General features: G+C 36.4%; 1 protein-coding gene across 2 annotated transcripts in view; it reads right to left on the reverse strand.

Moving 5' to 3' along the window:
* RARS2 (arginyl-tRNA synthetase 2, mitochondrial) overlaps positions 1-15844 on the reverse strand; it is a 60613-nt gene that overhangs the window by 34012 nt on the left and 10757 nt on the right. For both annotated transcript variants that reach the window (XM_023742961.1, XM_004388984.2), the window contains exons 3-6: positions 11870-11972; positions 10422-10505; positions 2333-2430; positions 1169-1224 (exon numbers count right to left, since the gene is read on the reverse strand). In XM_023742961.1, the coding sequence (XP_023598729.1) occupies positions 1169-1224; positions 2333-2430; positions 10422-10505; positions 11870-11972 (341 nt within the window). The remainder of the gene's footprint in view (positions 1-1168; positions 1225-2332; positions 2431-10421; positions 10506-11869; positions 11973-15844) is intronic.

Genomic DNA, 15844 nt, shown 5'->3' on the forward strand with positions numbered 1-15844 from the left:
ATAAATGGTCTCTCCTCCTGGTCTAAATATTTCCCTTAACAACAGTCAGACAACTTTATCATGCCCTACCCATCATTTAAGAAGCCCAGGTAGCACAACAGTTAAGTGCTCAGCTGCTAATTGAAAAGTTGGTTCAAAACCATGTAGCTGCTTCATAGGAGAAAGACCTATCGATCTGCTTCCGTAAAGATTACAGCTTAGGAAACCCTATGGGGTAGTTCTACTCTGTCACACTGGGTGGTCATGAGTCAGAAGTGACTAAATGGCACCTAACAACAAACTCATCATTTACTCACTCCTGTACTTTTAACTTATTCATGTTGGTTTTCTTTTATAGAATAACTACACTCCTGTTTTTCACTGAGCTCTGTCCTTTCTGCTCTTAAAATACTGCTTGAGAACTTTGTAATAAATAAGACCTGACCCTAATTCAATAATCATCTATGTTACAAAGTACCGATCCCTCCAATTCTTAAAATTATTCAAGTTTGAGTCAAATGACTTTCTCTTAAGTATGCAATACACAGATTCTTACAAAGGGAAGACAGATTATGTGAGATGACCTCTAAAGTCCCTTCCAATTCTAACATTATAAAAATTTAATTTCAATTTTTAAATTGGGCTACTGCATAATGTGCATGTTTTAAATAAATGAAAGTCATAAGCACATTATACACTGAAGCATTACAGCTATGATGTACTATAGTAATCAGTTTTTATTAGTCTCATTTTAATTTTAGTCTTGAACACTCCAGTTAGTACTCACATGGCTGAGACTGAGTTTCTTTTCTAATATAAAATATAATACATATAAAAAAACTGAGGGAATTACTATCATTTTATCACATAACTATTTTCATTTTATATCTTTCAGTTCTTCTCCATACGTATATATATTTAAATAAAGATAAAATCATAACATACATGCCAGTTAAAATTGGTTCCTTGATTTAATCTTTTCATTTTGAAATGAAATTCTTCTGTCCATTTCTAAACTATTTTTTTCCATTTCATGGAATATTTAGTTAGCATCAGGCTCAAATCACTTTGAAGTTTTTTTGTCTTTTTTTTTTTTCTTGGTCATTTAAGCATTAAACTGTTGGACTGTATTATCAGATACTGCCCCAATTACATGGTTAGTATTTTCTGTGAAACTAATGACACTTACCTATAATGGTAGAACGCAAATGTCCAACATGAAATTTTTTGGCAACATTAGGTGAACTGCAACAAATTGCAAAAGTTACTTTTCTGTCATAAAAACAAGAGCTCTAAAAATGAACTAGGCTATGCTTCCATAGTTTAACCTAATTGGGGGCCAAGAATTTGGTAATTTAGGGCAAAGGTGAGTTAAAAATTAGAAATTTAAAACAAACATAAAACAGAATTCAGAAAAAAATCCTCTTCAGTGAAATTGCTCCTGTGAGTCATGAGGATGTACCAAACACAGAAGTGGTACACTTATTAAGCAGATACACTTAAGTACTGACAGAAAGATGATGAAATTTGGAAATATTGTTTTAATGTAAACAATGTAGATTATTGGGAACTAAGTTTAGTGCAATGGTTCTCAAATCTCAAACTCTGAAAAATTACTGAGGATCCCAAGGAAATTTTGTTTATAAGGATAATATCTATCAGAACTTACTGTATCAGAAATTAAAATAGAAAAATAGGAAATACTTATGCATAAAAATTTCCAAAATAATGAGAAACCTGATTCATCACTCCAACTACTCAATCAACACATTTATCTTGAATCTGGGTGATGAGCATATGGGGGTTAATTATACTATTCTCTCTGTTTTGTGTGTATTGGAAAATTCTGTAAGTTTTTCAATATGAAAAAAAAGATAAATTAACTTGAACATAGCTAACTAAAAGTGGTAAAGTTGGAGCTTAAATTTTGTTCATTCTGACTCCAAAGTCTTATTGTATACACTTTTTAAGGATTTTATAATTTTAAAACTTGATCTTACAGATTTTATGCACGTAATTGTGAAATTATGAAACTACAAGGATGTTCATTTAATCATTTAGAAAGAAAGTAAATGTCCTTCTGAAGGGTTAAATAAAAAGTATTCTTCCACTGCTAGCCAAGATAAAATAACAGGGACTAGACTTACCCTTCTGCCTTGAGCAACGAAAAAAACCAGAAAAATATATGAAACACTGTTTTTTAGATACTGGACAACAGGCACTAAAGACTGTGATCCCTCACCAGTTTTCAATTTTTCCATGGGTAATCAGTGAGACCCCAGAAGATAATGATAAAACCTCCACCTGCCCAGCCAGCTTGATTAACCAACACATAAGATGGGTAGGTACTCACCTGAATTCAACCACTATCTTCTTCTGGGGAAGATCAGAGAAAAGTTCACTTTTTAATCCATATTTTGAGCCATCTTCGATTACCTGTTGTAACACTGTCTAAAAAGTAAAAGGCATGAGATTTAGTGATAGGAAAAAACAGCAATTTTCTTAATTACTTTGTTACTGGGAATTAAATATTGCTAATTTGCTAATCCAGGGAGCTGCTATGACCAGGTCACAGTGGACATGTAAAATGAAACCTATTTGTACTGTCTGCTCTAGAATCTCAATTTACCATTGTTCTTGGGTATCCAAGCCAGAGGACTGCCACATTGAGGAGACTGCCTTCTTTCTTAAATAATTAAATGTTGGATTCAAGAAAGAGCAAACAGTATTATTCTTGAATTCTACACCCATCAATGATCCACCAATCACTACCTATTTCCTTGCTGATTAGTTTAGGGACTAGTAAGAGGAAGAGTCCTGGTAGAGCAGCGGTTAAAGTGCTCAGCTGCTAACCAAAAGGTCAGTGGTTCAAACCCACGGGATAAAGATGTGGCAGTCTGCTTCTGTAAGGATTTACAGCCTTGGAAACCCTATGAGGTAGTTCTACTCTGTTCTTACAGGGTTGCTATGAGTCGAAATCCACTTGATAGCAGTGGGTTTTTGGTTTTAATTTGCTAATGCTAATTTATGGAAATGAGAATTTTGTAACAGCGGTAGCAGCGCCACCACCTCCACCATCACCTTCTCCCATTACTAATGCTAGTCAGAGTAGCAATAACATGATTAACATCTATGGGGGTCCTCGGCCCTTTTATAGGTTCATGTCTATTAATACAATAACCGATGCTGTAGCTCTTTTGCAGAGGAAGAAACTGAAGCTTAGAGAGGCTAAGTAACTGCCAAAAGTCTCACAGGAAGCAAGAACAACAAAACCAGAAGCAGTATCTATTAACTACTACATGATGCTGCTGCTGCTGCTTTGATGACACTAATGATCACAAGCAATGGTAGAAGACAAATAAAAATGATAATACCAACGACTACTGGCCATTTAATTAAAAAAACAAGGAAACTTCACAGAAGCTTCCAAAACATATTCCAGGTTTTTAGTTATTAACATAGTACTATTTTATAGTTCACAAAATTCATATTTTATTTTGCTAATGGTGATGATGCAATTTTTTTCTAATGCAGGGTTTTGAATTACTGTGATAAATGTATATTTACTCTTACATTGGTTTTGCTTCACACACTGGAATTTGTGTCCTAAAAAAATGTAGTTTATGATGTGAAGAATTTTAGTAACATAAGAGTTGCTTTAGATGATCACTAAACTGAGCAGGCAGCAAAACAATACATAACAACCAATATTCAAGAAGGATTACAGAGTGCTAGGTGCTTCTATGTTACGGTTTTTAAAAAAATTTTTTTTTTTATTGTACTTTAGATGAAGGTTTACAATAGCTTCTCATTAAACAGTCAGTACACATATGGTTTTATGACATTGGTTAACAACCCCACGACATATCAACACTCTCCGTTCTCAAACGTGGAGGACCCTTTTTTTCCTTTTGGTGAAAATATACACAGCCAAAGATATACCATTTCAAAAATTTCTACATGTACACTTCAGTGACATTGATTACATTCTTCCAGTTGTGCTGCTATTCTCACTAACCTTTTCCAAATTATTCCATTACCATTATCTTCAATTCACTGCTCCCTAGGGTTCCCACCAAAACCTTTGAGTTGCTGTTGTCAATTTGATCTCACATGGATAATTTTTTTTTTTTTTGTACTTTAGATGAAGGTTTACAATAGCTTCTCATTAAACAGTCAGTACACATATGGTTTTATGACAATGGTTAACAACCCCACAACATGTCAACACTCTCCCTTCTCAACCTTGGGTTCCCTATCACCAGCTTTTCTCTCCCCTCCTGCCTTCTAGTCCTTGGCCCTGGACTGCTGTGCCTCATTAGTCCCATTTTGCTTTATGGGGCTGTCCGATCCCTGGCTGAACGGTGAACCTCAGGAGTGACTTCATCACTGAGCTACAAGGGTATCCAGGGGCCATGCTCTCGGGGTTTCTCCAGTCTCTGTCAGGCCAGTAAATCTGGTCTTTTGTTGTGAGTTAGAATTTTGTTCTACATCCTTCTCCAGCTCTGTCTCTATGTTATCTTAAAGCTTCACATTTCCCATTTACCAGATGCAAAAACTGAGGTTCAGAAAAAATTATTTGCCGAAGGACACAGAGAAAATAAATGCTCTCTTCATTCACACCATACAGCAGTAAACACAGAAAAGGAACTAACACAGTATACAGATGTTAAATAGACTAGAGCCTGCCATACATTAACCAAAAAACCAAACCAGCTGCCGTTGGGTGAATTCTGACTCATAGTGATCCTACAGGACAGAGCAGAACTGCCCCACAGGGTTTCCAAGGCTGTAATCTTTGCAGAAGCAGACTGTCACATCTTTCTCCCGTGGAGCAGCTGGTGAGTTCAAACCACTAACCTTTTGGTTAGCAGTTGGCTGCTTTAACCACTGCACCACCAGAAACGTTGGTTACTCCAAAATGATTGGTGACGAGAAGATTGCAAGCAGGGAGATAAATATTAGTGAGAAAGAATCAGTACTCAAATTATTATGAATTTAAAGTCTATCAACCTTTTTACTTTCTATCCCTTTTCATGTAATTGACGGTAACAGAAAAATTTTCAAATCGTCTTTAGCAAATGACCCTAGGTTCACTTATTTTTCTGGCACAAACAAAAAAAGCATCTTTAATAAAAGACTATCTTATAAGCTCCACTTCCAAACCATCCATTGACATTGATATTCGATCCACTTGCTATCTAGCTTTTTTCACTACCACTTCACTGGAAAAAACAAAACAAAACAAAAAAAAAACCAAACCCACCGCGGTTGAGTTGATTCTGACTCATAGCGACTCTATAGGATAGAGAACTTCTCCATAGGGTTTCCAAGGAATAGCTGGTAGATTCGAACTGCTCACCTTTTGGTTCCTCAAAATCAACATTCTAAATGTTAAATCCAAGAAATGCTTAGATCTTGTTTAGTATATTACTTTTATCAATATATTCTTTAAAAAAAATTTAAACATCTCAGATATGGCTAAAGCCTAAAGTCCTTATTAATCATCTGGGGAAGGTTACTGCCTTCCCCATGGGTAACCACTTTTCAAACATCATCTTAGGTGATAACTGCTCCCTTCTTCCAACCATCTTCCTTCCTTGGTTGCAATGACACTGCTCTCTGCTGACTTTTGCTTCTCAGTTTCCTTTGCAGGCTTCTCTTCCACAGCCTGCCCCCTCTTCCCGCCCCTCTGGCTTCCACTCTTGCTTCTCCTATGTGATTTTAACCACTCCTAGGACTTCAACTCTTACCAGCTTAATAGAATGTCTCCTGTGCGCCAGACTGATATATCAAACTCAGGATTGAACATGTCTCTCAGGTACTTCAAACTCAATGTACCTGCTCTTCCTTTTATACTCTTCATTTCCACAAACTTTATCCCTACTCATCAAGCTAACCAAGTCAGAAACCTATGAATTCCTAAGATATGTCCTCTTCCTCTCAATCTTCATAACCAACCATCTATTAATCACCAAGTCCTGCGTATGCTATCATTACAGTTGTCCCCTCTGTCCTGGTTTAGGCCCTGTCAGCTACACCACTGCAAAAACAACTACAACAAAACAATAACACCAACCTTCCTCTATAACACATTAATTAAATTAAGTTTCCATTTCAGTCAAACACTTCAATGATTCCCTTCACTGAAAGGATTTTACCAATTTCTGGTCTGATTTTTACTTTAAGTGCATACCACCTTTACTTTTTTAAAACTGAAATTGACTTGTTAAAGGGCATATTCTAACATCAAAAAACCCCCAAGAGTTAAGAAGTGCTAATTATTTTTGTGAAATAAATACATAACTATTAAAATGAAATAAATTTCATTAATGTATTACCAAAAATCATCACATGTGCCATCTGTGGTACACATAACATAGCATGGAAAATAATGACTAATAGGAAAAACAGAAACCCTTATGTAGCACATACAAAGCTCTTCTCACTGTCCAATTTCATATCCTCCTCTTGCCATCCCATGTGCAAAGCATACTCCGATGTCTTCTAATTTGCAGACAACGCCATGTACCTGACCATCTGTACTCTAGCCAAGCTGTTCCGTCTTCCTGGAATACCTTCCTCTGTGTCTCCCAGGTATGCTCCTCTTCATCTTCATCCCAAGTCAAGGTCCTCCCTCTCTTCTCAAGACAGACTTAGGTGTACCTTTCCTTACTCTGGGACTGTATCTTTTACACAACTCCATTACAACATTCATCACATTACCATACCCACCATATATTACACTGTGATTGTTTAATGTCTTTCTATCAGATCTTAAGCTTCTTGAGGGCAGGATCCATGCCATTTTACTTTTAGATCTCAGTAATATAGTCCCTGGCAAATAACAAGCAGGTTTATTGAATTAATAGGCACACAGAAGAAAGCTTTTAACCACAGAATGTCAGTGAGCTACCGAATGTTCTTGACATTCTAATCAATAAATAAGCTACAGGCCCATCTAGTCATCAGTATGTATGTATAAATATATTTTGCACTCATTAATGTAAATGTTGGTACCTAAAGGGTTTATAAACAGAAATTAAATCTTTCAAGGTTTACTTTTTGGAATAATTTAGTAAACTAACAAATATTCCAAAACGGCTGGTTACTTTCTGTTTGTCTACTACCATCATCTTTTTCTGTGAATGATTTTTTATCATCTAATCTCTTTGTTGATCAATATTTCTCTATGGTTCTTACGAGGACTTCTAGGGAAGCTATCACCACTATCTACTTGGCCTGGTCAATTCTTTGGTCAATAGTTGAAACGTGCTTAAAATCATTCACACATTCTTTCTGTGGGTTCAGTCACCTAGCACAATATGTGGCTTAAATGAATCCACTGCCTATAGACATAAACACAGTCAGTGAAATAATGAGCAAAATTGGAGTTGTTTAAATTAGTATCTCTTTTTCTGTCTTTTTGTAAATTTTGCAGAGCATGCAAGGTTGAATCTGGCAAATAAAAAAAATGCATGTGAAATAAAATGATGTTAACCATTACGTATTTCTGAGGCATACCTAAGAAACAGGGTTTTGTTTACGTTTTTCCTATTTGGTTAGACTCATGTCCCCTCACCCCTTCTTAATTGAGTTAGCTAATACTCCAGTTACAGTTTCTCTTGAAAGTCAATAAGCTACTAATAGGTGGAGGTCTGATACCAAAACGAGTTATTCACTTTTTTTTTAATGAACTGATCATACCAATTTCTAGCTTTGAAAAATTTATTATCTATTCCCAGAGATTTGTAGTTTCTACTGCCTTTAATTTCACATTCTGACCTGATAGGCAATCTTTTACAACCTGCTAACTCTGAGAATGATCCACATGAAGACATTTTAAGCCACTATTAGTGAACCAAACTTAAGCTAACATTTAATCACCACTTGTGCTGCCGGTGCTAATAATTCCATTTGCAGTGCAGGAACAGATATATTCTATGCGAGGCTACGTTTGCACATGTGGAAGCAATGACAAATTCATAACTCTCTGCCTGAGGAGTAAGTATTGGACATAGAACGTTGGTTACATCTCAATGTTGAAAACTTTAAAATGTTTTAAAATAGTTCTGGGAAGGGTTGAATTTTTTTCTTGATGTGATCTGAAAATTGAGAAGGATTTGGGAAGATTTTTAATAAATGAGCTAGTGGACATCCTTAAACCAGAGAAAATTCTAGTTTGTGAATTTTAATACTACATGAAAATTCATAGCCATTGTAATTTTAAAATATTAAGTTAAGTACATGCCTTACGTCAAAACAGAGACCACACATCTCTCAGCTAAGCTGGCTGTAAAGGTCAAACTCCATCTACCAGAGTCCATTTTCCTATCTCAGGCGGAGGGAAAAAAAAAACAAAAGGAAAACATTTCTACTGATCAAGTGGCTAGAAGTTTAGAGCACACTTTGGGGAACTGCATTTCTACTTTCATAAAAACCGAGGCAGCAATTAGAAGAAACAGTCACTTATTTAAAATGGTAAATTAGACTCACTAGTTCCCTAAGCCGACACAAAATAGCATCAAGAGCCCAGCAGGTCGTAGGCAATTTTTAACAAGATCAAAACATCTGTTCTTCTTGTCCTTGTGGCTTGTTTTTGGTTAACTAATTTATCTTGAAGTAAAGATTGAAAATAAGATAAAAGAAAAAAGTTCAAAGATCCAGATACAAGCATGAAACACTAACTCTTCTTCAGGAGAATTACAGGGCTGATGGGCCAATGCCTGTAAGCTGCATAACCCTCGCAAGAAAAGAAATAATTAAAAATTTGGGTATTATAGTTATTTTCAAGTCTGCAGCCATTTACTAACTAAGCCCGATCAACATGATACAGATGTTTGGTTTTTTAAAATAATGGACCAAAGCCTGCATTGTGATAAATTATAAAATTCAACTGAGATGAAACTCTCAACAAAAGGTCTTATACCACTGCTTAGACAGGATTATCTGCCCTCCAAGGCCTCTCTCAAGTGAGATGCAACTCCTCTGTGCGATTTCCCCAATCCCTCTAGGCCATCCTGATTTCCCCATCTCTGAACTTTCTTCTGCTTATTGTATAAATTATCATTTTTAAATATTTATTGTTTTATTAAAATAAGGAGCTGCTTATGGTTTCTTTTATATACATCTTATGCTTCCAACGGGTTACTAGTTACCAGAGAGCAAAAACCATTTCTAACACTTTTCTTGTATTCAAAAGAGTCCATTCATTTATTCAACAAATAAGCCTCCCACTGTGCTGGGAGGCTAAGAAAAACAGATGCTATAAGCTCTCATGGAAATTAGAGCTTAAAGGGCAACAGGCATTACTCAAATGAAAAAAAACAAAATTATTGAGTTTTCTTAGGCAAAAAAATGGTATTATAATTATGTGAGAGAATCTCCTTATTTTTAGAAAATACAGGTTTAGGGGTGAAGAGTTATGATTGCTGCAACTCATCTTCAAATGACTCAAAAACACACATATACAGAGAAAGATAATATGGCAAAAGGTTAACAATTGTTGAATGTAGGTGATGAGTATATGAGTGTCCACTGTACTATTCTTTCAACTTTTCTGTATGTTTTAAAATTTACCTGATAAAAAGTTATGGAAAAGATAAAAATAAAACAGGGCTGATAATCCCTACTCCATCTATTCTACCAAACCAAAACCAAACCAGTTGCTGTCGAGTCAATTCCGACTCATAGTGACCATATAGGATAGAGCAGAACTGCCACCTTAGCGTTTCCAAGGCTGTAATCTTTACAGAAGCAGACTGCCACACCTTTCTCCCACATAGTGGCTGGTGGGTTAGAACTGTCTACCTTTCGGTTAGCAGCTAAGCATTTAACCACTGTGCCACCAGGGCTCCTTATCTATTCTACGGCCACGGTGATGTTAAAATATTCAATGATCGATCAGGAACATAAATTAATATAGAAAAAATATTTTCTTTTATTCTTGAAATAACCTAAAAAACATATATTTCACACAAACACATAAACATCGAATGAAGGGGTACATATTATAATATAAATTATTCATCAAATCACTGTAATAATTTCCAAATCATTTTTTGAAGTTTAGAAATTGTTAACATGATCTTTTATTTCGCATATTGTCACTAGCTAAACAGTGCCCATTTGGGCCATGAATGACTTAGGAAATTGCAAAAAAAAAAGCAAAATAGCAACTGTGATAAATTCTTCAAAGAAGAGATACATAGTACTCTGTATGAGAATATATAAATGAGGGGGTCAGAAAGGCACTGCTGAGGAAATATCAAGAGCTGAAGGATAAGGAGTTAACTTGGGGAGGCACTCCGGGCAGAGGGATTAGCACGTGTAAAGGTTTTAAAAGTGAGAGGAGACACAATGAGTTCAACGACTGGAGGAAGATCACCGTGGCTAAAGAGACAGAGTGAAAGCATGGTGGCTGGAACATAACTCATTCTTACCTTTGTTAACAGCTCTCTGTTTATTTTGAAATTTACAGTCCCTTGACCAGTGCTGATTTCACTCACCACTGTATCACATTTTAACTGAAAAGATAACAAATTAAGTAAAATACATATGTTAAAAAATATACCTAATGAGATATGCAGCTCTAATTTTATAAAAACAGCTTATGAAGGCAGCAGGTGAGTTGCCTCTTGTGGTCAGTGTATCTGCACCGGGACTTTAGTTAGTCTCTTCAGTCCTGTCACTCTATTTAGGTAAACCTAGTTTCTTCTTTTCCTGACTAGAACACTATTCTCTACTCAGAGTCTCTCTTCCTCTTTCCCTTTCCCTCACCTCAGATTCTCCATCTAACATGGAAGAGTGCATCACTCTATCCCCCGCCCTGCCTATGCTGACAGTGAACACTCTGTTATCTCACCTACCTTTGAGTCACAAAACAAGACATATGTGAAGCCTACACTAAAGCACTTGTGCCAACATATAACATATAAATAATTTAAATACTGTGTCTTCTATGCATATAACTTTACTTTCTAATCTACTAGATGTTCAAAGTACCTGATAAACCTATGGAATGTGAAGAGATACCTGTTGCCTCTGAAGAGCCACTAGTCTTTATTTTTGAGAATTCACAAGAGATGTGGTAAATGGTCTAAATATTTTATTTAGAAATAACTCAACTCCTGGTATGCTTCCTGATAAAAGTAGGGGGTGATTTTGCAATCAAATAAGTATTTATTCAGCTACCAAATCTCCCTTCTTACACTCTTTCATTAATTAAATGTCTTTTTCTAAGATATTGACTTCAAAGATACTGAATTTCATTGCTCCAATTCTTCAGAGTGCCCAGATGTTGTAAACCTATCAAAATAACCTTATCAACCATCTGCCTTTTCTGATGGTGTCACACTAACAATTTAGATTTGGTCATTCTCTGCAATCCTTTCAATTCTTCTTTTAGCTGCCAAACCCATCAGAGAAATTAGAAAGTGAAGAGGTTTATTAAATCATCTAACCACCTCTTCTTTGCAATCATGATTTTATTTACATCTAATTACTTCTCATATTTTAGTGTTCATCTTCTCAGAAACTCATTAAAAAATTGCAACCCATTGCTCTAATTTATCAAGCTTGTTCTCCTAAATTCAGAAGTCCATCCAGCTTCAATCTGTAAATTTAGTTAACACTTCAGTCCTTTCAGTAATCAAAAAACTGAACAATGTCAGCTCAAGAGGAATGCTTTCTAACTAATTTGAAAAATCATCATAACCTCACAGTACAGGGCTAAAATGAATTTACATTACATTTTCTAAGGTGTCTTGAACAAAGAAACACTATTAAATCATTATTATGGCTGAGATAGCCTGCAGAGTATTTTTTTTTCTTTAAAATAATAAATAATAAGTTTATTACATGTCAAAAAGACATAATAGTGCTAAAGTACCTTCTCTGCCAGTCTCTTGGCTTGATCTTGAATATCTGGTCTCAAATGGTCACTGTTGTTTTCCAATAGAGAATCCACAGAAAGCTGAAAATCTGCTACTTCTCTAAAGACAGACATTGAAATGGTTAAAAGCTGTTGTTACCTTAAATTATTATTAGCATAACAAAGACTAATCACTTTGGGTTCTCCACATCAACCCAATTTTATAAGAAGGTGGTATGCTTTCAAAATAAAAAGCAAGGAAATTAGAAATATGACATTTATTTAGAACTATTATCTTTTTATCATTTTATAAAATTTTTCCTTTTCTATTACCTAACTGTAGCTTTATATTATCTCTGTGAGATAAGTACAACAGTTATTTTATAGATGTGAAAACTGATGTCTGACAAGTTAATCAAACATCTTCCCTAAAATCCTACTACAAGTTAATAAGCAGACTCAGGGGGAAAAAAAAACCCACACCTCCCGAACTCTTCTACTATGCTCGCCTATTTCAAGGTCCCTTCAAGTGACCATTTATATCTTTAAAACAATCAAAGCCAGGTATTTTTAAAATGCTGTGATTTTACTTTTCAACATAAGAAAAAGAAGAATATTATTTTTAATACTCAGTAGTTCATTAAAGAAACACTTTAGCGATTGCCATTTGTCCTTTTCATTGGGTTGATAATGAAACGATGCAAAAACAAAGAAACAGAGAAACAAATGCAAAGCAATCAATTAATAAAAACAATCATTTGCTTCATAATAGCGATTATTTCTATGTCTAGGGAATGAGGGTGGGGAATGGAATCAGGTATGCATATACACAGCTTTAACAGTATTCATAAAGTTTTATTTAAGAAAAAAAAAAAATCAAGATTGTGCCCTCCTCACTGCAAAAGAAAGACCTGAAGTAAATCTGGGGAAAAGATCTGACAATACAAAGTAAGCATGTGAGTACTCATTACATTTTTCTCTATAAATATTTCTGTAGATTTGAAATATTTCAAGGTATAAAAAATATTCTTTTTTAAATCAATCTACAAACATCTATTTAACTATCTATGCTGAACACCTCCTGATGTTTAATAAAGAACCAGGGAATGAGACTACATGGGTAGAATAAAGTGGGTTGATCCACTGTCTATCTAGTCCATCTGTCACTGGAACAAAAAGGCGTATTTTGAAGGGGCAAAAGTGACTTCTTTCATGTCACTCCTGAAATTTAGGGATATGCCTAAAATATCTTGTGTGGCTTCTACTTAACATCATATTAAAGAACTTACTCTTTAAGGATCATTAAGAATTTTCCTGAGACTTCCGGGCAACATTGTGCTATAGGCAGAAGCACCACACCATCCCTCCACAGCAAAGATCTGAAAAACTAAGCCAAACGAGAAAACTGCAATCCTGAAACCCTAAGCATCCAAATGAAGAGATAAAGAACTCAGCCAAGCACCGAATGGAATAAGAAACTGACAGAGAACAGAGAGCGAGGAGAGATACATGCAGAGGTCCCCTAGCAGCTAAAGCAGCACGGATCCACCATCTTGGACTCTTATCAGAGACCAGTGAACAGGGAGTATAAGAAAGCAGCTTCATGGAGCTTCCAGCAGGAGACAGAACAACTAGTAACCAGCGATATACGCTTTCCCACCCTGCACCCTTCTTCACCCACATTCAGCCTCTTCTGCTTCCAGCAGCCACAGTCTCTTGGCCGGGAAGCATTGGCTTCACCCTGGTGTCGCTTGGATTCTACCAGCGCGCAATGGCTGGCTCCCTAAGTGCCATTTGTTGGCTGCTGGTGTTGCTTTTTTCTGCTCTTTAGATTTCTTTCTTACCTCTCACCATCTGCTCCTCCTTTCTTTCAAACACCTGGCTCTGTGCGCCATCTCTGCTTCTTCCTGAAAGGCTGTGAAATGCCACTCGAATGTGAGATTGTTTCCTGGCCCGTGATGCCACACTGGTAGGATCCCAGGGCTTTTTTTTTGGTTTTGAATTGTTTTCCTTTTCTTTTCTCAAACTGGGAGCCCGTTCTAGCTGGGCACTAATGCACAGCTTGGGACTTACCCTCTTAGTTTCCACAGATGCAAGGAGGGATCCCTGAGGGCATTTCTTTTATCTTGTTTTTCTTTTTTTCCTCCTCCTTCTTTTCCTGTGTTTTTTTCGGGGCTTTTCTTGTTATTTCTTTTTTAATTTGTTTGTTTTCTTTTCCCTTTTTTATCTTTCATTACTCAGTTTCCTGTCTCTCTATACTTTCTTTCTCTTCCTGTCCCATGAATACCTGGCGCTGAGTGACACTTTTACCCCTTTTAGACAAGCTGTACTTTACGGCCAGGGAGCAACCTCCCCTGACCTCGCAGCCACACAGTGGGATCCCTGGGAGCTTTTCTTTTCTTCCTAATTTTTATTTATTCATTTCTTTTCTTCTTCTCCTTTTTTCTCTATTTCATAGTCTCTCACTCTCCACTCCAATGACAAGCTCCCCTAGCACTCTTTTTTGTTTGTTTTCATGTTTTTGGCATCTATTCCTCTCTCCTTTCTCTCTCCTCTCTCCCATACCCATCTTAGCTTCAAACATCATAATCTCCCGCCTCCATCCTGCATACCTGCACCGTGCGCTGAACATCACACCACCAAGCAGCCTAGGAACGGCCTCCCAGAACCTGGCCTGCACTGATTACTGGCCTGCCCTGGTGGCCGCAGTAAGTGCCACAAACAACCCATCCCAGCAACTCCTCTTCAGCTAGACCTGCCCTGCTGTACCATATCTGAGCGACTGACCCTGCCAAGTGCAGGAGGTGAAAAGTACCATGCCCACAGATGAGCAAACAACAAAGAACACACAACCGACCTGCTCACAAATAGCCAAATAAAACCAAAAAGCAGGATGAAACAAACAAGTCTACAATCAATAAATGAGAAAAATAACTACTGAATGCCCTGAAGACAGGAGACAATATCAAAACATTTACAAAAACAGGATACGATGCTTCCAGGAGGCATCCAAAATAAAATACCAGGTAACTTTCCAGTAGAACAAACAACACTAGAATTACCTAATAGGGAATTCAAATCTCTAATATTCAGAGCTATCCAACAGTTGAACCAAAAAGTGGACAAAAATAGACAAATTCACAGAAAAGGCAGACAAATTCATATAAAATACAGACAAAAAAATGGAAGAAAATAATACAGGAACAAAATGCCAAAATAAATTCATAACTATAAATCATATAAAAACAACAATTAGAAATCCAAAAAATAAAAAACAAGATTTCAGAAATGGACAGTGTCATAGAAGAGGAGAGGAGCAGGTCTGAAACACTGGAAGACAGAATTAGTGAAACTGAAGACAAACACCTGGATACAACTCTGTTCGAGGAAAAATCAGAAAAAAGAACGAAGAAAAATGAAGAGACCCTGAGAATTCTGTGGGATACAATCAAAAGCAAAAATTTGCGAGTGATCGGAGTTCCACAACAGGGGGAGAAAACAGAAAACACAAAAAGGGTCAATGAAGAACTGCTGACAGAAAACTTCCCCAATATCACGAAAGATAAAAAGCTAGCCATCCGAGAAGCTCAACGAACTCCATATAGGATACACCCCGAAAGAAAATCACTAACGCATGTCAATCAAACTAAATTTACAAGAATTATTAAAGGGAGTCCTTTGATCTGAGAACAAACAACTTCAGCTCACAGAATGAATCCAGGACGCAGGATCATACCAGCCAGATACCAATCCAGGAAATGAACTCTCAAGGACTATCCAAAACCAAAAGAAATACAACAAGGAATCAGAGTACTTAATCTGTAAATGACAACAACATCAGAACAATAAAGGAGGGAATAAATGGTGTAGGTACAGAACCTTCTAATGGTGAAGGAGGCAAGGCGGTACCAAGTAATAACAGACTGCTTCAATCTTAGAAAGATATGGGTAAATTTCACGGTAACCACAAAGAAAGTTAACAAACCTACTCAT

The sequence above is a fragment of the Trichechus manatus genome, unplaced genomic scaffold, assembly GCF_000243295.1.
Source record: "Trichechus manatus latirostris isolate Lorelei unplaced genomic scaffold, TriManLat1.0 scaffold00226, whole genome shotgun sequence".
Lineage (NCBI taxonomy): Eukaryota > Metazoa > Chordata > Mammalia > Sirenia > Trichechidae > Trichechus > Trichechus manatus.